This window comes from Bos grunniens, chromosome 21 (genome assembly GCF_055505025.1).
Source record: "Bos grunniens cultivar Pamir isolate PY7600 chromosome 21, Bosgru_T2T1.0, whole genome shotgun sequence".
In the NCBI taxonomy this organism is placed as follows: domain Eukaryota; kingdom Metazoa; phylum Chordata; class Mammalia; order Artiodactyla; family Bovidae; genus Bos; species Bos grunniens.
In genome coordinates this window covers 14114411-14138469 of record NC_141185.1, presented here as the reverse complement: position 1 = coordinate 14138469, position 24059 = coordinate 14114411, and the positions used below count along the sequence as shown (strand labels likewise).

General features: G+C 39.1%; 1 protein-coding gene across 12 annotated transcripts in view; it reads right to left on the bottom strand.

Annotated features, from left to right (window-relative positions):
* The window catches only part of CATSPERB (catsper channel auxiliary subunit beta), a 187038-nt gene that overhangs the window by 89674 nt on the left and 73305 nt on the right, over positions 1 to 24059 (bottom strand). For 10 of the 12 annotated variants that reach the window (XR_015149463.1, XR_015149462.1, XR_015149466.1 and 7 more), the window contains 2 exons: positions 20856 to 20916; positions 8253 to 8348 (listed from right to left, as the gene is read on the bottom strand). Coding sequence is in view for 7 of the 12 variants with exons in the window: in XM_086363202.1 (XP_086219328.1) it covers positions 8253 to 8348; positions 20856 to 20916 (157 nt within the window). In the remaining 5 variants the exon portion in view is untranslated. Of the gene's footprint in view, positions 1 to 8238; positions 8349 to 20855; positions 20917 to 24059 lie in introns of all 12 variants that reach the window. The other 2 variants (XM_086363207.1, XR_015149464.1) reach the window with 2 other exon arrangements.

Here is a 24059-nt window from a genome sequence, read left to right as displayed (position 1 = left end):
GCAGAAAGTGAAGAAGAACTAAAGAGCTTCTTGATGAAAGTGAAAGAGGAGAGTGAAAAAGTTGGCTTAAAGCTCAACATTCAGAAAACTAAGATCATGGCATCTGGTCCCATCATTTCATGGGAAATAGATGGGGAAACAGTGAAAATAGTGGCTGACTTTATTTTTGGGGGCTCCAAAATAACTGCAGATGGTGACTGCAGCCATGAGATTAAAAGATGCTTACTCCTTGGAAGGAAAGTTATCACCAACCTAGACAGCATGTTAAAAAGCAGAGACATTACTTTGTCAACAAAGGTCCATCTAGTCAAGGCTATGGTATTTCCAGTAGTCATGTATGGATGTGAGAGTTGGACTATAAAGAAAGCTGAGCACCGAAGAATTGATGCTTTTGAACTGTGGTATTGGAGAAGACTCTTGAGAGTTCCTTGGATGGCAAGGAGCTCCAACCAGTCCATCCTAAAGGAGATCAATCTTGGGTGTTCATTGGAAGGACTGATGTTGAAGCTGAAGCTCCAGTACTTTGGCCACCTGATGCGAAGAGCCGACTCATTTGAAAAGACCCTGATGCTGGGAAAGTTTGAGGGCAGGAGGAGAAGGGGACGACAGAGGATGGGATGGTTGGATGGCATCACTGACTCAATGGACATGAGTTTGGGTAAACTCTGGGAGTTGGTGATGGACAGGGAGGCCTGGCATGCTGTAGTTCATGGGGTCATAAAGAGTTGGACTCGACTCAGTGACTAAACTGACCTGAACTGAATATTCCATTGTATATTAGTACTGTGTCTTTTTTATCCATTTATCTGTTGATGGACTTTAAGTTGTTTCCATGCCTTGGCTATTGTAAATAGTGCTGCTATGAACATAGGAGTGCATATATCTTTTTGAATTATAGTTTTATCTGGATTCATGCTCAGGAGTGGGATTGCTAATAATTGGTAATTCTATTGTTAGTTTTCTGAGGAACCTCTATACTGTTCTCCACTAACTGTGTAGGAAGGTTCCACCAACAGTATAGGAAGGTTCCCTTTCTCCACACCCTCTCCAGCATTTAATACATGTAGACTTAAAGAAATATATTTATTTATTTGGTTATGCTAGGTCTTATTCTTTGATTTTTGTTGTGGCATGAGGAATCTAGTTTCCTGAGCAGGGACTGAACCTGGGCCCCCTGCATTGAGGACATGGAGTCTTAGCCACTGGACCACCAGGGAAGTCTCTGTAGCCTTTTTAATGATGGCCATTCTGACCAATGGGGCTTCCCTGGTGGCTCAGATGGTGAAGAATCTGCCTACGATTTGGGAGACCTGAGTTCAATCCCTGGGTCAGGAAGATCCCCTGGAGAAGGGAATGGCTACCCACTCCAGTATTCTTGCCTGGAGAATTCCATGGACAGAAGAGCCTGGCAGGCTACAGTCCATGTGGTCACAAAGAGTTGGACATGACTGAGTGATTTGGATTCTCTCTACACCATTGTGACCAATGAGAAGGTACCTTATTGTAGTTTTGACTTGCATTTCTTAAATAATTCATTATTTCTTTCTTTTAAGGGTTTTAAAGAAATTATGTAAAGGAACTATTCCATTGTTTAAAAAAATAGGTGTATCACCTCATTTTTCATCAGTTAAAAATAGGTTGATTCTTATTTTCCAAAGTATGAGGAATGAAGGTTAATTTCCTTGAAGGGGGCCTGGCAAGGTCATACATCAGAAGAGCATGTGATGTGGGAGATACCTGTTTTGAACATCTTTGGGAAATACAATTGGCCACAGGATCTCTCCCTAGAAATGGCTGGATCACAGGGTTTGCACATTTATAACTTAGAGAATAACTTCTGCTTTGAGAGGCCCCATATTTCCTTTCTGTTCACTTTCCCAATCCCATAGAGACAGCAGGAGATATAGATAAATGAGAACAAATTTGGAACAGCAACAGAGAATGGGAAAAATTGTCATCAGTGGCCAAGACACTTAGAAGGATTTCTGGAAGATACCAAGGAGTCAGGGAGAGACTAACAGGAAAAATCAGTCAGAGGCAAGACATTTCCAACCCCTCAACCCAGCAATCTATTCTTAGATATACAAAGGGTTGGAGCTGGACAAAGTCAAAGTTTAAAGCATGAGGAATGGGAGAATTTATTTTTCTGAAAAAAATGAGAAAAGAGAATATAAAAAAGTAAGCCAGGAGAGTTTGACAGAGTACTGCTGCCTGAATTTCAAAAATAGTCAAAAGACTTTTAAGAACAGAGATGCAGTCACTCCATAGGTGTTTACATTTCTGCAACATGAATCTTCTCATCAAATTTTCAATAAAGTCTGCTATAAAACCAAAAACTTAGTATATACTGCAGTTTGGGCAAAGTAAGAAAAGGAACTAAGTTTCCATCTAGGTTGACATAGTGTAGCACAGGTACGGCCAAGAAGGAAAAGAGACACAATTTATAACCAAATTAATTCATCCTGAAATTCAAAGAAATCTGGGGCAAGGCGGCTGACTTTCCAGGTTGTAGCATGTGTGTACAGACAATTAATGACCATATCTCAGAGGGCAGGGAGATTTGAACTTGCATCTGGAACATGACTCCATTGACTTGAAAATGCCTCTTTACTGATGTGCTGTATTTTAAGTGTTTTAGGAATGAAGGAGTGATTAAAAGTCTTGACTGGTGAGAAGCTATAAAGAAGACAGAAAAGTGACCGATATGAAGGTGACTGGTGATTGTGATTAACAGCAATTTCAGTGAAGTGGTCTAGGCTGTGAATCAAAGATTAGGAAGTAGAGATAATACTTTTCAACATCTCTTTTGAATTTAGGAATGAATAAAGATTCCCAGCTGTAACTCCAACCTTAATACTTATTGCTACTTCCCAATGTTTTCTCCTCACGTCTTCAGCATCTCAGTAAATGATACCATCATCTACTTGACTGCTCAAGTAAGAAATCTAGGACTCATCCTTAGTATCTGTTTCCTTCGTCCCCATTCCACCTGGAGGTCATATCAGCTCTATTTTCAAACTGTACCCTGAGCACTGTGACTTCTCACTGTCCCCACTGCTCAGCCCAAATACTCCAGACCATCTCCTGCGTGGAAAGTGGCAGCAGCTGCCCACCAATTTCCTTCATTCCATCTTGTCATCTGCCCTCAAGAGTCCATTCTCTACATGGCAGCCAAAGTGATATTTTTAAAAAGAATAAATCAGTATCATTCTCTTGCTTAAAACATTTCAACGGCTTTTCATTATGATTAGAATAAAACCCACACTTTACTGTGACCTCTGCCCATCTGTCTAAACTCATTACACAACACTGTCATTTACTGTGCTCCCACGACACTGACTTCCTCTCAGTTCCTCAAACAGATGAATCTCCTTTCTGTAACTGGAAACTTTAAGAACTTTTAATTTTCCACGGTGGCTGCATCAATTTACATTCCCACTGACGGTGCACAAGAGTTCTTTTCTCTATATCCTCACCAACACTTGTTATTTGTTGACTTTTTGGTAACAGTCATTCTGGCAGGTGAGGTAGGAGCTCACTGTGCTTTTGATTTGCATTTCCCTGATGATTAGCAATGCAGAGCATCTTTTCAAGTGCCTGTCAGCCATCTGCATGTCTTCAATGGAAAAATGTCTACTTAGTTCTTCTGCCCATTTAAAAAATAAGGTTGTTTTTATATGGGTTCTTTGTATATTTTGGATGTTAGCCTCTTATCTGATATACTGTTTGCATATATCCTCTCCCACTCAGTAGTGGCCTTTCTGTTTTGTTGATAATTTCCTTAACCCTGCAAAAGCCCTTTAGTTTGATGAAGACCCATTTGTTGTTTGTTTCCTTTGTGTGAAGAGAAAGATCAAAATATTGCTGTAAGCTGGTACCCAAGAGCGTACTGCCTCCATTTCCCTCTAGGAGTTTTATAGTTTCAGGTCTCACATTCAAGTCTTTAGTCCATTTTTGAATTACTTTTGAATATGGTGTGAGAAAGTAGTCCAGGTTGATTCTTCTGCCTGTAGCTTTCCAGTTTCCCCAAAACTAATTACTGAAGAAGTTTTCTTTCCCTGCACTGTACTTCTTGCCTCCTTTGTCATAGATTCATTAATCATGTAAGTGTGGGTTCATTTTTGGGCTCTCTTCCATTCCACTTATCTATGTGTCTGATTTTTTGTGCCAGTACCAGAGTTTTAGTTACTATAGCTTTGTAGTACAATTTAAAATCAAGGAGCATTATGCCTTTAGCTTTGCTCTTCTTTCTCAAGATTGTTTTGGCTATTTGGGGTCTTCTGTGTTTCCCTACAAATTTCTAAATGATTTGTTCTAGTTCTGTGAAGAATGCCATTGGTATTTTGACAGTGATTGCATTGAATCTGTAAATTGCTTTGGGTGGTATGGTCATTTTAGCAATGTTAATTCTTGTGTGTGTTTTTTTTTTTAATCCATTCAGCCACTGTCTTTTGGTTGGAGTATTTAGTCCACTTAGAGTAAAATTATTGATAGGTATGTATTTATTAGGAGAAGGCAATGGCATCCCACTCCAGTACTTTTGCCTGGAAAATCCCATGGATGGAGGAGCCTGGTAGGCTGCAGTCCATGGGATCGCTAAGAGTCGGGCATGACTGAGCGACTTCACTTTCACTTTTCACTTTTATGCATTGGAGAAGGAAATGGTAACCCACTCCAGTATTCTTGCCTGGAGAATCCCAGGGACAGAGGAGCCTAGTGGGCTACCGTCTATGGGGTCGCACAGAGTCGGACACGACTGAAGTGACTTAGCAGCAGCAGCATGTATTTATTACCACTTTGCTCATACATGATTATTTGAAGTTGATAATCTATTAAGTTTGATGATATCTTAAGGAGGTCTGACTGAGGTTCTTTTCCAATTACTGCCTCTGCACTGGGACTAGAAGCATGTGAGATTTGGTGTGTGTTCTTTAAGAGCAGTCTTTCTTTCCTACAGTTCTCTGGCTCTCCCACACACAAGCTGCACTGGGCTTCAAAGCCAGATGTTCTGGGAGCGTGTCTTCCCTGTACATCGGTCTAGGGAGCCCGATGCGGGGTTTGGACCCCTTACTCCTTAGGGAAGACCTCTGCAGTTGTGATTATCCTCCCATTTGTGGGTTACCTACATGGTGGTATTGGTTTTGGCTCTACAGTGACTCTATCCCCGCTCCTACTCATTTTGTGGTTCCTTCTTTAAACGTTTACTTGTGGGAAATCTTTTCTGCTAATCTTCTGTTCACTCCATAGAGAGTTACTTTGTAAATAGTTGTAATTTTGGTGTGCCTATGGGAGGAGGTGAGCTCAGGGTTTTCCTGCTTTATTTTGGCCATGAATCGTCATTACTTTTCTTAAAGCTACCCAGGTGACTCTTTCCATAAGATGAAATATTTATTTTTACTCTGGGCTTCCCTGGTGGCTCAGAGGGTAAAGAATCTGCCTACAATTCAGGAGACCTGGGTTCAATCCACTAGCAACCCACTCCAGTATTCTTGCCTGGAGAATTCCATGGACAGAGGAGCCTGGTGGGCTACAGTCCACAGGGTCACAAAGAGTCAGACACAATTGAGCAACTAACAATTTCACTCTCACTCTGCATTCTACATAGCACTGTATCAAAGTGGGAGCAAAAGAATAAACATGAAAAGGGAAGGTGAGGAAAATGAGGATAAATACAAAATCCAGGACTGAGGTTTTTTCCTATATACAATAGAGTCACAAAGAGTCAGACACGACTTAGTGACTGAACAACAATAGCACCATCAGTTCAGTTCATTCACTCAGTTATGTCCGACTCTTTGCGACCCCATGGACTGTAGCATGCCAGGCCTCCATGTCCATCACCAACTCCTGGAGCCTACTCAAACTCATGTCCATTGAGTTGGTGATGCCATCCAACCATCTCATCCTCTGACGTCCCCTTCTCCTCCTGACTTCAATCTTTCCTAGCATCAGGGTCTTTTCCAGTGAGTCAGTTCTTTGCATCAGGTGGCCAAAGGACTGGAGTTTCAGCTTCAGCTTCACTCCTTCCAATGAATATTCAGGACTGATTTCCTTTAGGATTGACTGGTTGGATCTCCTTGCAGTCCAAGGGACTCAAGAGTCTTCTCCAATACCACAATTCAAAAGCATCAATTCTTCAGTGCTCAACTTTCTTTATAGTCCAACTCTCACATCCATACATGACTAAAATGCACTATAGGTGATCCAAAAAATTGGGCAATCAATCAGACAAGTGAAAAAGAAAACCCTAATCAGTTATATTTCTCAGCATTTGTAAACTTAAAACAACCAATTTTTTAATGAAAAAATACAAATGTTCTTACTAACACTGAACAAAACTTTTTGCTTGATGGTTCTCATAGTGTGTGATGCAATAAATACAACCTTCTATAATATCTCTACAGAAGATGCAAAAACTGACTTTATAAAGCCATTGTTTATGATGACCCCCAATATGGCTATAGAAAAAATATAATTCCATATTTCTATACCAGTCTTTTGTTGTTGTTCAGTTGCTCAATTGTGTCCAACTCTTTGCGACCCCATGGACTGCAGCACACTTCTGTAGTGATTAGGTGATGGCTTCTCTGTCCATTACCTACTCCCAGAGCTTGCTCAAACTCATGTCCATTGAGTTGGTGATGCCATCCAACCATCTCATCCTCTGTTGTCCCCTTCTCCTCCTGCCTTCAATCTTCCCCAGCATTAGGGTCTTTTCCAATGAGTCAGCCCTTCACATCAGGTGGCCAAAGTATTGGAGCTTCAGTTTCAGCATCAGTCCTTCCAATGAATACTCAGGGTTGATTTCCTTTAGGATTGACTGATTTGATCTCCTTCCTGTCCAAGGGACTCTCAAGAGTCTTCTATAGCACTACAGTTTGAAGGCATCAATTTTTCAGTGCTCAGCCTTTCTTATTGTCCAGATCTCACATCCATAAATGACTACTGGAAAAACCATAGCTTTGACTAGATGGACCTTTGTTGGAAAAGTAACGTCTCTGCCTTTTAATGACACTGTCTAGGTTTGTCGTTGCTTGTCTTCCAAGGAGCAAGCATCTTTTAATTTCATGGCTGCAGTAACCATCTGCAGTGATTTTGGAGCCCCCCAAAATAAAGTCAGCCACTGTTTCTACTCTTTCCCCATCTATTTGCCATGAAGTGATGGGACCGGATGCCATGATCTTCATTTTTTGAACACTGAGTTTTAAGCCAACTTTTTCACTCTCCTCTTCCACCTTCATCAAGAAGCTCTTTAATTCCTATTTGCTTTCTGCCCTAAGGGTGGTGTCATCTGTGTATCTGAGGTTATCGATATTTCTCCTGGAAATCTTGATTCTAGTTTGTGATTCATCCAGCTTGGCATTTCTCATGATGCACTCTGCATGTAAGTTAAATAAGCAGGGTGACAATATAAAGCCTCGACACACTGTTTTCCCAATTTGGACCCAGTCTGTTGTTCCATGTCTGGTTCTAACTGTTGCTTCTTGACCTGCATACAGATTTTTCAGGAGGCAGGTAAGGTGGTCTGGTATTCCCATCTCTTGAATTTTCCACAGTTTGTCACAATCTACACAGTCAAAGGCTTTAGCAGAGTCAATGAAGCAGAAGTAGATGTTTTTCTGGAATTCTCTAGCTTTTTCTATGATCCAATAGATGTTGACAATTTGATCTCTGGTTCCTCTGCCTTTTCTAAATCCACCTTGTACATCTGGAACTTCTCAGTTCACATACTGTTGAAGCCTAGCTTGAAGGATTTTGAGCATTACTTTGCTAGCATGTGAAATGAATACAATTTTGTGGTAGTTTGAACATTCTTTGGCATTGCCCAAAGAATCTTTGGGATTGACTTCCCTGGTAGCTCAGATGGTAAAAATCTGCAATGCATGAGACCCCAGTGATTCCTGGGTCGGGAAGATCCCCTGGAGAGGAGATAAACTACCCATTCCAGTATTCTTGGGGTTCCCTGTTGGCTTAGATGGTGAAGAATCTGCCTGCAATGCAGGAGATGTGGGTTTGATGCCTGGGTTGGGAAGATCCCCTGGAGGAGGGCATGGCAACCACACTTTGCAGACCTTTATTAAAAATTACCCATGTATATTTAAATCTTTGCCTCATCAGATTGTGAGCCCTTGAAGAGTCATGATTATTTCTTAACTATCTCCAGCACTTAGCAGAGTACAGCATATTATAGTTTACAAAATTTGTTGAAAGAATAATACAACTTTTGCTTTATTTTACCTCCTGGCATTTACCTCGAACAGTATCCAGTAGTGTTCCTTCAGTGGTATAAATATTTAATCCATATTGTAAAGTGATTCTTACTAACCATTCTTCTACAGCTGCAATATCTGAAAACAAAAGGCAAGCAATTAGTTAGTTTTTTTTGTATGTCATGTTGGTGAAATTTAAGACTATTCGAACCTGGATCTCCTGCCTGACAGACAGATTCTTTACCATCTGAACCACCAGGGAAGACCCATATGAACATTACTAACAACAATTATCTTTTATTTCCCTATCATTTTGATTAGACTTATATATGTTTTACTATAAACATTTTGATGATAAAATAAGGACAGAAGAATTATGAAGTGATCTTAACAGAGTAATGAACCCAGAGAAAAATATTTTAGAGTATAATTTTTCTTGAGAGCTGTTGTAACTTGGTAAGAAGCAAACTGTGATACTTCAAGTGAAGTTGTGTAATACTTTTTGAAAGCAGACCATGGTTAATTAAAATACTTAGCATATCAGAAGTTTCCAGTGGATAGGACTATTTCTCTGCTGAGGGAACCAGTAGAGTTCAATCTCTGGTTGGGCAAAAAAAAGGCTAATAAAATTGAAAGGAGAAATAAATCCACACAACTGTAGCTGGTCCCTTCAACACTCCTCTTTAAGTAACTGACAAAATTAGTGAGGATATAGAAAAGCTAAATAACACTATCAACCAACTGATCCAATTGACTTTAATAGAACACTCTATTTAAAAAAGAACTTTTTAATAGTACTTTTTTTTTTTCAAGTGCACAGGGAAGATTCACCAAATGATCGTACAAAATATATTCTCAGAACATAATAGAGTCAATCTAGAAGAATCAGTAACAGAAAGATATTTGGAACATTCCCAGATATATGGACATTGTACAACAGATTTCTAAATAACACATGTCAAAGAGAAAGTGACATGGGGAATTAGAAAATAATTTTAATTGAAAGAAAATGAAAACACAACGTACAAAAATTTATGAGATGCAGATAAAGCAGTGCTGAAGAGAAATATATAGTAGTAAAATATTTATATTAAAAAAGAAAGATCTCAAATCAGTTATCTGAAGCAGTAGTAACAGCCTTATAAAGTGTCAAAGAGTAAATATTTAGGTCTTTGTGGGCCATGTGGTCTATGTCTCAACACTTCAACTCTGCCATGGTAGCACACAAGCAGCTATAGAAAACATAAATAAATGAGCATGGCTGTGTTCCAATAAAGCTAATTTACAAAGCAGGCAGCAGACCAGATTTGGCCTGGAAACTGTAGTTTGTCAACCTTTGATCTAAAGGTTCCCAACTTAAGAAATTATGGAAAAAAAGCAGCAAGTAAAATGCAAAGGAAGTAGAAGGATGATATAAAGAGTAAAATCAATGAAATGAATAGAAAAATAATAGCCATAATCAATGAAATCTAAAGATGATTCTTCGAAAGCATCAATAAAATTGATGAATTTCTACCAGACTAATCAAGAAGGAAATAAAGATGCAAATTACTCATATTAGAGATGAAATATGGCACATCACTACAGACTCTTTATGGTTAATGAAAGAACATCACAAAAACTTTTATGTTATAAATTCAACAACTTAGATGAAATGAAGTTTCTTAAAAGATACAAATGGCTGAAACTCACTTCAGAATAAATAGAAACTTTGAGTACTTCCATATCTATTAAGGAAATTGAATTTGTAGTTAAAATCTTCACACAAAGAAAACTCCACACCCAGAAATCTCCACTGGTGGTGAATCCCAAACATTTAATGGGCTTCCCTAGTAGCTCAGATGGTAAAGAATCTGCTAGCAATGGGAGAGATCTGGGTTCGATCTCTGGGCTGGGAAGATCCCCTGGAGAGGGGAACAGCAACCAACTCCAGTATTCTTGCCTGGAGAATTCCGTAGATAGAGGAGCCTGGCAGGCTATAGTCTATGGGGTTACAAAGAGTCAGACACAACTGAGTGACTTTCACTTTCATATAAAAATTCTTTTTTTTAAATTTTATTTTATTTTTAAACTTTACATAATTGTATCAGTTTTGCCAAATATCAAAATGAATCCACCACAGGTATACATGTGTTCCCCATATAAAAATTCTTACATAATATAGGGGGGAACTCTGCTCAACTCATATTTATTTATGTATCTCCCTTTTTAGAAAGCCTGCAAATTTACTTTCTGACCAGATACTTACCAGTCAGGATTTCAAAAATCACAGCAAGCAAATCAAACACCTGTGAGATTCTGGCAGCGCCCTCCTGTGTTTCATTTTGGCAATTAAACCAGAACTCCCTTTCAAAGAAGCTTCTGTGCTGTATTTCCTAGAATGAGGCTCATTGTTTTTCCACTTGAACTCACCCACTTGAAAAGCAGACCCCAAAACCAAGAACTCAGTCCCAATATCACCACATAAATCATTTTCATTCTAGCAATTGTACAGTTAATGACCCCCCAAACTCCTTTATTTAACAGAATGTTTCAAGGCAAGGTAAAATTTCTAACACCCTTGTCAGCATCTGCCAAATGTCTTCTGTGGGAATCAGTAATATTTCACCCTTAAAGTCCTGGAGACGACCCCACCTGGCAAGCAGAGCCAAATCCTACCAGGGAGTAATATGGACAAAGAGCTCCTTGCTGGTCCCAAAACTGCTGTCAGACCCAGAAACAATAAAATTACTCCTTACTCATAAACACTGTCCAACAGAGAGGCTACCATAAAACTTAGAAGCCCATCTTTCTGCACAGTTTTCTGGATAAAAAAAATTTTTTAACTCTGTGATTCAGACCAAAAGATGATTATTAAAAAGAAAATCAAGAAATGGAAACAAGTTTCTAGTAAAAGCTTCCTAGAAGACAGATTCCAATATGATAAAAACGATCTAGATAAGTTCTTTTGTCTAGAGGAATGCAATATTATCAGTTTCGTACACAAGCCCTCCTGAAACTCCTTAGTAGACAACATTTCAACTCAGAAATCCAAGTGAAAATACCTTTGAAACGAAAGAAGTGATGTGGCTGGGAAACCACGTGCACCTTGGCGAACATTTTCCTAACCCACCAAGAGCTTGGGTTTTCTGGTAAGATCACCAGCTTTCTGGTCAAAGACATTCTTGAAGTCATTGGAAACAGAGGATTGGAGATTTGGTGTCTGAGCCCATGTGTTCTGGGTTCCATATCTGGGGCTCAAGAGCCAACAGGATCCTGTGGGACTCATGTAAGGTTTTCCAAGGTGATGAGATTCTAAAGTTCCTAAAGCTCAGTAAGAACTCAAGGCCGGTATCACCTGTGCTGGGCTTCCTTGACTCCTCCCAAAATTCTGTGCACCCTTGGTTTTCAACTTAAAGCTGAGCACTTTAAGCACTTTAAGCACCAATGTTCATCAGCCCCAGCATCCTAAACAGCTGAGCAACTCATGTGAAAAAGCATTACCAGATACCAAAACGAAATAAAAACATTACAAGAAAATAAAACGCCAGATTGATAACTCCAAGAACCCACTAGCCAAATGAGTCTAGCAATACACAAAAAGGATAATGCATCATAACTAAGAGTTGTTTATCTTAGTATTGCAAGGCTGATTCAGAATTCAACATAAATCAATGGAATCCTCCATATCAAGAGATGAAAGAAAAAACTCCTTGTAATCATCTCAATAGATTCAGAAAGAGCATTTAACAAAATTCAACACCAATTCATGAACTCAGGAAATTAGGAATAAAGGGAACTTCCTTAGCCTAATAAAGGGCATCTGCAAAATACCTACATATAACAACACCTTAACCTAATGAGGAAAGGTTGAATATTCTCTCCCAAAGTTGGAAACAAGGCAGCGATATGCTCTCTCACCATTCCTACTTAGCATTGTACTGGAGTTCCCACCAGTACAATAAGGCAAAAATAAAGAAGTAAGTACATAAGAAAATAAATATGTAAATAAATAAAATGAATACATATTAGAATGGAAGAAATGAAGTTATCTCTATTTTTAGATGGATGATTATCCATGTAGAAAATCCCAAAGAGTATAAAAGGCTGTGCATGTGTGCTAAGTCACGTTAGTTGTGTCTGATTTTTGCAACACTATGGACCATCAGGATCCTCTGTCCATGGGATTCTCCAGGCAAGAATACTGGAGTGGGTTCCCGTGCCCTCCTCCAGGGGATCTTCCCGATTCAGGGATCGAACCAGTGTCTTTTGTCTCCTGCATTGGCAGATGGGCTCTTTACCACTAGCCCTGCCTGGGAAGCCCCATACAAAAGGCTACCTGAATTAATAAGTAAATTGAACAAAGTTGCAAAATATAAGGTCACATTACAAAAATCATTTGTATATTTATATATTATCAATCAGTTCAGTTGCTCAATCCTGTCCAACTCTTTGCAACCCCATGGACTGCAGCATGACAGGCTTCCCTGTCCATCACCAACTCCCAGAGTTTACCCAAACTCATGTCCATTGACTTGGTGATGCCACCCAACCATTTCATCCTCTGTTGTCCCCTTCTCCTCCCGTCTTCAATTTTTCCCAGTATCAGGGTCTTTTCAAATGAGTCAGTTCTTCAAATCAGGTGACCAAAGTATTGGAGTTTCAGCTTTAGCATAAGTCCTTCCAATGAATATTCAGGACTGATTTCCTTTGGGATGGACTGGTTGGATCTCCTTGCAATCCAAGGGACTCTCAAGGTTTTCTCCAACACCAAAGTTCAAAAGCATCAATTCTTCGGTGCTCAGCTTTCTTCACAGTCCAACTCTCACATCCATACATGACCACTGGAAAAACCATAGCTGTGACTAGATGGATCTTTGTTGGCAAAGTAATGTCTCTGCTTTTTAATATGCTGTCTAATTTGGTTATAACTTTTCTTCCAAGGAACAAACATCTTTTAATCTTATGGCTGCAGTCACCATCTGCAGTGATTTTGGAACCCCCCAGATAAAGCCAATCACTGTTTCCATTGTTTGCCCATCTATTTGCCATGAAGTGATGGGACTGGATGCCATGATCTTAGTTTTCTGAATGTTGAGGTTTTTTTTTTTTTTTTTTTTTTTTAGCTCTTTTCATCCTCAAACCTTTTTTTTTTTTTTAATTAAAAAAAAATTATACATGTGTTCCCCATCCCGAACCCTCCTCCCTCCTCCCTCCCCATACCATCCCTCTGGGTCGTCCCAGTGCACCAGCCCCAAGCATCCAGCATCGTGCATTAAACCTGGACTGGCATCTCGTTTCATACATGACATTTCACATGTTTCAATGCCATTCTCCCAAATCTTGCCACCCTCTCCCTCTCCCACAGAGTCCATAAGCCTGTTCTATACATCAGTGTCTCTTTTGCTGTCTCGTATACAGGGTTATCGTTACCATCTTTCTAAATTCCATATATATGCGTTAGTACACTGTATTGGTGTTTGTCCTTCTGGCTTACTTCACTCTGTATAATAGGCTCCAGTTTCATTCACCACATTAGAACTGATTCAAATGTATTCTTTTTAATGGCTGAGTAATACTCCATTGTGTATATGTACCACAGCTTTATTATCCATTCATCAGCTGATGGACATCTAGGTTGCTTCCATGTCCTGGCTATTATAAACAGTGCTGCAATGAACATTGGGGTACACGTGTCTCTTTCCCTTCTGGTTTCCTCAGTGTGTATGCCCAGCAGTGGGATTGCTGGATCATAAGGCAGTTCTATTTCCAGTTTTTTAAGGAATCTCCACACTGTTCTCCATAGTGGCTGTACTAGTTTGCATTCCCACCAACAGTGTAAGAGGGTTCCCTTTTCTCCACACCCTCTCTAGCATTTATTATTTGTAGACTTTTGGATCGCAGCCATTCTGACTGGTGTGAAATGGTATCTCATAGTGGTTTTGATTTGCATTTCTCTGATAATGAGTGATGTTGAGCATCTTTTCATGTGTTTGTTAGCCATCTGTATGTCTTCTTTGGAGAAATGTCTATTTAGATCTTTGGCCCATTTTTTGATTGGGTCATTTATTTTTCTGGAGTTTAGCTGGAGGAGTTGCTTGTATATTTTTGAGATTAGTTGTTTGTCGGTTGCTTCATTTGCTATTATTTTCTCCCATTCTGAAGGCTGTCTTTTCACCTTGCTAATAGTTTCCTTTGATGTGCAGAAGCTTTTAAGTTTAATTAGGTCCCATTTGTTTATTTTTGCTTTTATTTCCAATATTCTGGGAGGTGGGTCATAGAGGATCCTGCTGTGATGTATGTCAGAGAGTGTTTTGCCTATGTTCTCCTTAAGCCAACTTTTTCACTCTCCTCTTTCACTTTCATCAAGAGGCTTTTTAGCTCCTCTTCACTTTCTGCCATAAGGGTGGTGTCACCTGCATATCTGAGGTTATTGATATTTCTCCCAGCAATCTTGATTCCAGCTTGTGCTTCAGCCAGCCCAGTGTTTCTCATGATGTACTCTGCATATAAGTTAAATAAGCAGGGTGACAATGTACAGCCTTGACGTACTCCTTTTCCTATTTGGAACCAGTCTGTTGTTCCTTGTCCAGTTCTAACTATTCTTCCTGACCTGCATACAGATTTCTCAAGAGGCAGGTCAGGTGGTCTGGTATTCCCATCTCTTTCAGAATTTTCCACATTTTGTTGTGATCCACATAGTCAAAGGCTTTGGCATAGTCAATAAAGCAGAAATAGATGTTTATCTAGAACTCTCTTGCTTCTTCAACAATCCAACAAATAACAATTGGAAACTAAGATATTAAAAATAACCATTTAAAGTAATACCAAACCCATGAAATACTTAGATACAAAATTTTAAAAAGTATAGGTACTATTTCTATACTGAAAACCACAAAACCCTGATGAAATAAATCAGTGGAGATGTAAATAAATGGAGAGATATACTGAGTCCATGGATTGGAAGACTGAATAGTGTTAAGATGTCAATTCTCCCTAACAAATCTATAGATTCAATGAAATTCTGATTAAAAAAAATTTTTTTTTGCAGAACTAAAGAAGTTGATGGTAAAATTTACAACGGAGTGATAAAAGAACTAAAGGAACAAAAGAAAAAGGTTGAAAAACATTGAAGGGATACTATTACTCACTATAAGCTTATTATTAGTTCCCTGGTAGCTCAGTCAGTAAAGTGTCTGCCTACAATGTGGGTAGACTTGGGTTCGATCCCTGGGTCAGGAAGATCCTCTGGAGAAGGAAATGGCAACCCACTCCAGTAATCTTGCCTGGAAAATCCCACGGACAGAGGAGCATGGTAGGCTACAGTCCATGGGGTCACAAAGAGTCGGACATGACTGAGTGACTTCACTTTCATTTTCATAAGCTTATTATTTATAAAGCTAAAGTAATCAAGTGTGGTATTGGTAAAGGATAGAGAGTTCAAAAATAGCAACTCATTGGAGACAAAATAGCTTTTTATGACAAAGATATGGGAATTAATGGATATCCATATTTCCCCCATATTTACCTCTGTCCATATAATGTGCAAAAATTAACTTAAATTTAGTCATAGGCCTAAATACAAAACCTAGAACCATAAACTTCTAGAGCTTTTATGTGGGACAGGCAAAGATTTCTTAGCTATGATGCCAAAAGTAAAATCCATAGGAAGAAAAAACTGATAAATTAGACTTCATCAAAATTAAATCTCTGATCTACAAAGAACATTCTTAAGAGATTAAAAATATAAGCCTGAGAGAAAATATCTATAAACTGTATATCTGATAAAAGAGTTATATCAGAACATATAAAGAACTTGAAAAAATTTGAATAGTTAACTCACCAAATGGCAAATAAGCCCCCCAAAATATGTTCAATTCATTAGTTATTTGGCACATGCAAATTAAGAACATAATTGAATATCACTATACACCTATGTCCGCAAAGAGTCAAACACAACTGAGCAACTAAACCGAACTGATACACCTATTAGAATGGCTAAAGCAAAATACATATGTATTGATACATATTAAAAATGTATATATATTTATATACATACTATATAAATATACACATATATATGGATTTCCCTGGTGACTCAGTGGTAAAGAATCTGCTGGCAATGCAGGAGATGCAGGAGACTCCAGTTAGATCCCTGGGTGGGGAAGATCCCCTGGAGGAGAGCATGGCAACCCACTCAGTATTCTTGCCAGGAAAATCCCATGGACAGAGGAGCCTGGTAGGCTACAATCTACGGTGTTGCAGAGTCAGACACAACTGAAGTGACTGAGCATGCATGTACACATATGTATCAGTTCAGTTCAGTTCAGTCGCTCAGTCATGTCCAACTCTTTGCGACCCCATGAATCGCAGCACACCAGGCCTCCCTGTCCATCACCAACTCCTGGAGTTCACTCAGACTCACATCCATCGAGTCGGTGATGCCATCCAGCCATCTCATCCTCTGTCGTCCCCTTCTCCTCCTGCCCCCAATCCCTCCCAGCATCAGAGTCTTTTCCAATGAGTCAACTCTTCGCATGAGGTGGCCGAAGTACTGGAGTTTCTGCTTTAGCATCATTCCTTCCAAAGAAATCCCAGGGCTGATCTCCTTCAGAATGGACTGGTTGGATCTCCTTGCAGTCCAAGGGACTCTCAAGAGTCTTCTCCAACACCACAGTTCAAAAGCATCAATTCTTCGGCGCTCAGCCTTCTTCACAGTCCAACTCTCACATCCATACGTGACCACAGGAAAAACCATAGCCTTGACCAGACGAACTTTTGTTGGCAAAGTAATGTCTCTGCTTTTGAATATGCTATCTAGGTTGGTCATAACTTTACTTCCAAGGAGTAAGCGTCTTTTAATTTCATGGCTGCAGTCACCATCTGTAGTGATTTTGGAACCCAGAGAAATAAAGTCTGACACTGTTTCCACTGTTTCCCCATCTATTTCCCATGAAGTGACAGGACTGGATGCCATGATCTTCATTTTCTGAATGTTGAGCTTTAAGCCAACTTTTTCACTCTCCACTTTCACTTTCATCAAGAGGCTTTTTAGTTCCTCTTCACTTTCTGCCATAAGGGTGGTGTCATCTGCATATCTGAGGTTACTGATATTTCTCCTGGCAATCTTGATTCCAGCTTGTGTTTCTTCCAGCCCAGCGTTTCTCATGATGTACTCTGCATATAAGTTAAATACACAGGGTGCATATGTATACATGTGTTCAAATACACTTACATATACTAAGTGCTGGCATGGCTCCAGATAACTGGGTGATGAAAGTAAAAAATAATATAACTACTTTGCAAATAGTTTGATAATTTCTTATAAAGTTAAACATACTTATTGTATAACACAGTAATCCTACTATGTGGTAGTAGCCAAATGCAACAAAAATTTGTATTCACACAAGAATCTATATGAGAATGCCTATAGTAGCTTTATTCATAATTGCCAAAAACTAAAAAAACTCCAAATGCCCTGCAAAAAAATAAACTAAGGTATATCTATACAGTGGAATAATAGCCAGTAAGAAAATGAAAGAAACTATAACAGATAAATCTCAAATGAATTATGCTAAGTGAAAGTAGCCAAACTCAAAAGGCTACATATTCGATGATTCCATTTATATGCTCTGGAATAAACAAAACAATAGGAACAGAGAACAGATCTGTGGTTTCCAGGGCCCAGGAGACAAGAGTTGACTACTGGTGGGATAATCTTATTGGATGATGGAACAGTTCTAAATCTTGATTTGTGATTACCCAACTGTGACAACTTATAGAGATAGGCACTTAAAAGGGTGTATTTTACTGAATGTAAAGTATACCTTAAAGGTGAAAAAAAGGAACAAATTGTGAAGTATAAATGGAGAGACTCTTTTTACTTTTTACTGTCTTCCCCATTTTCCAGTTATCACCAAATCACCATATAGATCCATAGGCCTGTTAAATCATTAAAAAATGGAGCTAATAATAGTACCTAACACATGCCTGCCTTCTAAGTCACTTCAGTCATGTCCAACTCTTTGCAACCCAATGGACTGTAGCCTGCCAGGTTCCTCTCTGTCCATGGGATTCTCCAGGCAAGAATACTGAAGTGGATTGCCATTTCCTCCTCCAGGGGATCTTCCTGACCCAGGGATCAATCCCCTGTAGCAGGCAGGTTCTTTACCACTGGTGCCACCTGGGAAGCATACATAACACCTACTGAGTAATAAATGAATTAAGATAGATAAAGTGTTTAGAGTCACACTGTAAATATAAGAATTTAGTAAATGCTCTGTGCTGGTTCTACTACTACCAAGAAGATTATTTTGCTATCTTTGTTACTGATGCTACATAAACTGCCCTTTCCAAGATTTCACATGTACACCTTGTGGCTCAGCTGGTAAAGAATCCGCCTGCAGTGAGGAAGACTTGGGTTTGATCCCTGGGTTGGGACGATCCCCTGGAGAAGGGAAAGGCTGCCCACTCCAGTGTTCTGGCCTGAAGAATTCCATGGACTATACAGTCCATGAGATTGCAGAGTCGGGCACGACTGAGCAACTTTCACTTTCACTTTCAATGCTCAAATTCATTGCATGGTAGCAAATGAGAAATGATTGAGGAAAAAGTGAATGAGCAAATATGGTCTCCTTCCCCCTGAATATTTTCTTTCCTGATTTCTAGTGTATTACTAATATGAGATCATCCTCTTCTATTACATTATGAAGTGAAGTGAAGTAAAAGTTGCTCAGTCATGTCCCACTGTTTGAGACCCCATGGACTGTACAGGGGGGTACAGGGGCCTGTACTCCAGGCCAGAATACTGGAGTGGGTAGCCTTTCCCTTCTCCAAGGTATCTTCCCAACCTAGGGATTGAACCCAGGTCTCCTGCATTGCAGGAGGATTCTTTACCAGCTGGGCCACAGGGGAAGCCCATTACATTATGAGCTCAAATATATCTCTATTTACTCAATCCAGACGTTGCATCAAGATAGGCAGATATTATTTGGTCTCTTTCTCTAAAATACTTAAATTTTCAGATCACCCTTGTTCCTCCCTAGGTGATCTTAGAAATCAATGTATTGCTGAAATTAAAATTTGTAAATAGGAGAAGTGAAAATAACAACTGATCTTCACGTCTTCAATTGTCAAACTAATGTCAATATTAGGCCAAGCAACCAGAACAATCCATCATTAGACTGTACTCCCTTGCTCCTTTTTTAATGGAGTAGAATTTCCAGGATGAATTATTTGAAACAAAAATCACAAAAAATTCCAATAGATTAATTTGAAAAAAACTGAGATGAATGAAGGATAAAAATAGTGATGTAATCTAAGTTAGCTGTTATAACATGGGGGCTTCTTTTTCAATCTTTTATTTTCAATGATTCCTTATATAGAGTCTTTTCCATTCTTTCTGCCTACTGTCACTTCTCCCCTGCCTTTTACTCTGTAGGACACATAATTTGGTTCATCCTTTAACTTCTTCCATAGAAGGGTTGACCTGTATGATTCCCCCAATTCCTCATCACCTGCTACGTTTGACTGGCACACAAGAAGGTACCCAATCAATTCTAGGGCAGTTGAAGACACTTTTCTGGGAATTTTGAATTGGGCTGCTGCTGCTGCTAAGTTGCTTCAGTCGTGTCCGACTCTGTGCGACCCCATAAACGGCAGCCCACCAGGCTACCCCGTCCCTGGGATTCTCCAGGCAAGAACACTGGAGTGGGTTGCCATTTCCTTCTCCAATGCATGAAAGTGAAGTTGCTCAGTTGTGTCGAACTCTTAGCGACATCATGGACTGCAGCCTACCAGGCTCCGCTGTCCATGGGATTTTCCAGGCAAGAGTACTGGAGTGACTGACCCCTAGGAAATATAAATAAAAATTTGATAGCAATGAATCAGCTTTAGAAAACTAATCTGCAAAATTGAAAAATAAATATAGAGGTATATAAAATATAGATAAGAGAAACAGGGTGAAAATATTCCCTGGGTTCTTGACGGCTCTCCATTTCTTCTAATTCCTTCTATAGTTTGGCTCCATTTTTGTCTTTGGGTTTCACAACAAAAAGAAATTTAGTATTTTTCCTTTAGTGAGGTCAAGATGGTTTCTGTTTCTTGCACCTACCAAATTAGAATAATATACCCTTTATGATTTTTAAACTATGGGTCTGTATCTCATGCCTGAAGATCAACTAGCCCAGTCCACTAACTCAATATTCACACCTTCTGGAATTTCATTTTCCTCCTTTCCTTTAGATATTTACAGTAGCATGTAAACTAGGCTACCACATAGCACTTAATAATAGAGCCAACAATAAAATAATATATTACATTTTTAAATTAATGTTTCCATTTCATTAAAATTAATCAGTACCTGAATTTCTCAATACTATACATTTTAAGTTCTAGAAAATGAGTCTACTTTAAATAAAGAATAATATAAGCTATGTATATCAGAACCATTCATCTATAATAAATTTCCAGATAAAACACAGGAAGCTCAGTTAAATTTGAGTTTCAGATGAATCACTAAATAACTTTTAGTAAAATATATGTCCCAAATATTCCAGGAGACATTAACATGATATAGCATAATTTTTAACATGATAAATGATTTTTATTTGATAAATTTGGCAATCTATACCCATGAGTAAAATAATTAATTTAGATCACTCTTACCTGTATTTTTTGTAATGTTTTCTCTGGGAATATCAATCAACCAGTAAACCCGATCACTGTACTTGAATAAAGAAGATGTGAGAAAACAGTGTCTTACTATTTTGATAGCAACAGTTATTTTGGCATAGTCTACCCCATATTTAAAACCTAAATTAAATAAAAACATCCAATGCAAATATCCTTTACCCAGAAATTTCACTCCTGGGAATTTAGCTTACATTATATTCACATATGTGTGAAATGTGTTCAAGGATATTTTCATCATTACTTTTGATAGTATTAGTAGATTGAAAATAACTAAAAAATAACTAAAGTATTCATTACATAAAGTTATATGTAATGAATATGTAAGAATATAGTCACAAAATGGAACATGATACAGCCAAACTCAGATAGCATAAAGCTGAAGCATTACTGGCTTATGTGTCAGAGGACAGAGCCTGCTGCTGACAGAAAATTTAGAAATTTAAGAAGAAAATACCAGGAGCAAGGAATCTGCAAAATATTGATCTAAGAGTTAAATAAGAATGTGAGAGTTTGACCATAAAGACGGCTAAGCACAGAAGAATTGATGCTTTCAAACTGTGATGCTGCAGAAGACTCTTGAGAGTCCCTTGGACAGCAAGATCAAAACAGTCAATCCAAAAGAAAATCAACCCTGAATATTCATTGGAAGGACTGGTGCTGAAGCTGAAGCTCCAATATTTTGGCCACCTGATGGGAAGAACCGACTCATTGGAAAATACACAGATGCTAGGAAAGACTGAGGGCAAAAGGAGAAGGGAGTGACAGAGAATGAAATGGCTGGATGGCATCACTGACTCAATGGACATGAATTTGAGCAAACTCTGGGAGATGGTGAAGGACAGGGAAGCTTGGCATCCTGCAGTGCATGGGGTCACAAAGAGTAGGACATGACTAAGCAACTGAACAACAACAAGAGTTAAATATAAATTCTTTCCAAATTCTTGGGCAACACAAGTGCAGGAGAGAGCCTCAGAAGGCCATGTTAAAAAAAAAAATCAGCAGTGGAAACTAAAAGAACTAAGTAGACATATTAGCTGCTGAAACCATAGGTAAGACCATTTGCAATTTGCGCCAGGGTGTCAGGGGATGTTCGACTTTAAGGAATCCAGTATGTTGCACTTTTCTTCCTTTGTGTGCCATTTCTCAAGGATTCTCTGTTCCTTATCAGTTCCTATTCTGGGAACGAGTAGAGCTGCACGCAGTTCTCAGGACTGAGATCATGGGAAAGGGACCTGCCTGGATTCCTCTCAGCACCTCCCTTCAATGACTCTTTTCAGCATCAGCAACCTTGTATGTATTAGACTATCCATTTTATTGCAATTGATGGGATTTCATCCTTTGTAATGGCTGAGTAGTCATTTTACTAAAGATATATAAGCCTGAATTTCTGCTAATAAAATACACTTGTTTCACTAGAAACTTGGGTCCCTGTGTCTTTCTTTCTCTTTTTCTCTCTCTCTAGCTAATTCTCTGGAGCATAGAAACCTGCCAAGCTCACTTTCCTGCCTGGGCTTTCAGGTGCCAGGGTCCAGCCCCGGTGGGTCCAGGGAATTCGAAGTGGGGACGGCGTCGGCGAGGATCAGGAAACAACTGCTTAATTAAACGTTAATTAAGGATATAAAGAGTAATAGAATAAGGATAGCTCAGTAGGAAAATTCGGTGAAGAAAAGAGGCTGAAATAAGGATAGCTCAGTGAGGAAATTCAGTGGAGAAAAGAGGCTGAATAATTCAGCCAGAAGGTGAGAGAAAGAATGACACGGGGAGACCAAGTTTCGGTGAACAAGGCCCACACTTTATTTTCCAAAGTAGTTTTTATACCTTAAGTTATGCATAGAGGATAATGGGGGAAGGGGTAGAGTCATGCAGCAAGCCAGGCTTTCTTCCTGCAAACTTATCATATGCAAAAGTTTAGGTGATTTACATCATCTTCTGGCCCAGAGGCCTGTTAACATTTTAAGAAACGTATTTTTCTCTAAAGGTGATTATTCTAAAGTCAGGCGCCAGCCTCCAAAAAGCATTAGATAAAGTTGCATTCCTACAGAGCAAAGGTGTGGTGGGCTATAACAAGAAAAAGAATTAACTCAAGCGTCCCAGGTTACAAACATTAAAGCTACTACTTACACCAATTATATTAATCAATACACTGCCAGGGACACAGCAGGTAAGGGATATGGAAACTTAGCAGCAAACATTGGCCCGACAAGTGAAAATCCCTTCACCAATACAATTTCTAATCAATCTTTTAACTGCTCAAAGGAATCTGTATTTAGACAGTTTAGAACATCTCATGCCTCTCACAGTTGGGAGGCTCTGAGCAATCACATATGGCCGGAAAAACCTATTCAGGCAGGCTAGAGGACTTCCAAAGGAGTTTGTAGGTTGAAACACTGTCACACCCAGGAATTATTAACTGGAGCTGTAAGCTAACTCTTTTTTCAGAGAGAGGTAGTGGGGGACAGCCCCCCGTAAAGTCAGAGGTGTAGGTGAAAGCACAAAGCAGAAAGTAGGCAGACTCTGGTTTGGGGGGGTAGATGCTCGAGAATTTCCAGGGGGACTCCTGAGGCTCAATCCTGCCTTTGCGTATGCCGAGCCTCCTTCCTCATGACCTTTGTCATGGGTGGAGCTCGCTCCCAGCATTCAGGACCTCTTCAAGAGGACACCCTGTGCCTCTGTAAGTGATACAAGCCCTGTCCTAGGGCTTAAATATGAATTGGTTCTTTATTGGTTCTCTGCATAACCCAGGGAATACTAGCTTCTTTCTGTCTTTTGCTTTCTTATCATTGACTCCGGACCACCAGGTTCTGGTCCATTAAAGGACTGCAACACCAGGGCAATTAATAGTATTTTAGATCACTACCAACAAAAACAACAGCAAATTCTTATAAGAACATAGCAAAATCCAGAGTTGCTACAGCTTACTATTGTCAATGTCACTTTTCTATCAAAAATAACAGGATATGAAATAAACAGAAACATGTAACTAATATTCAGGTAAAAAAAGATAAACCATAAACTGACACAGAATGAATTCAGATACAGACAAAGACTTCAAAGAAGCTATTACAAATATGCAAAGAGATTTAAGGAAAATTTGTTAATGAGGGAAAGGATAGGAAATCCAGTATTGAAATTAAAAATAAAATCATAAAACCAAGTGGAAATAATGAGGCTGAAAAC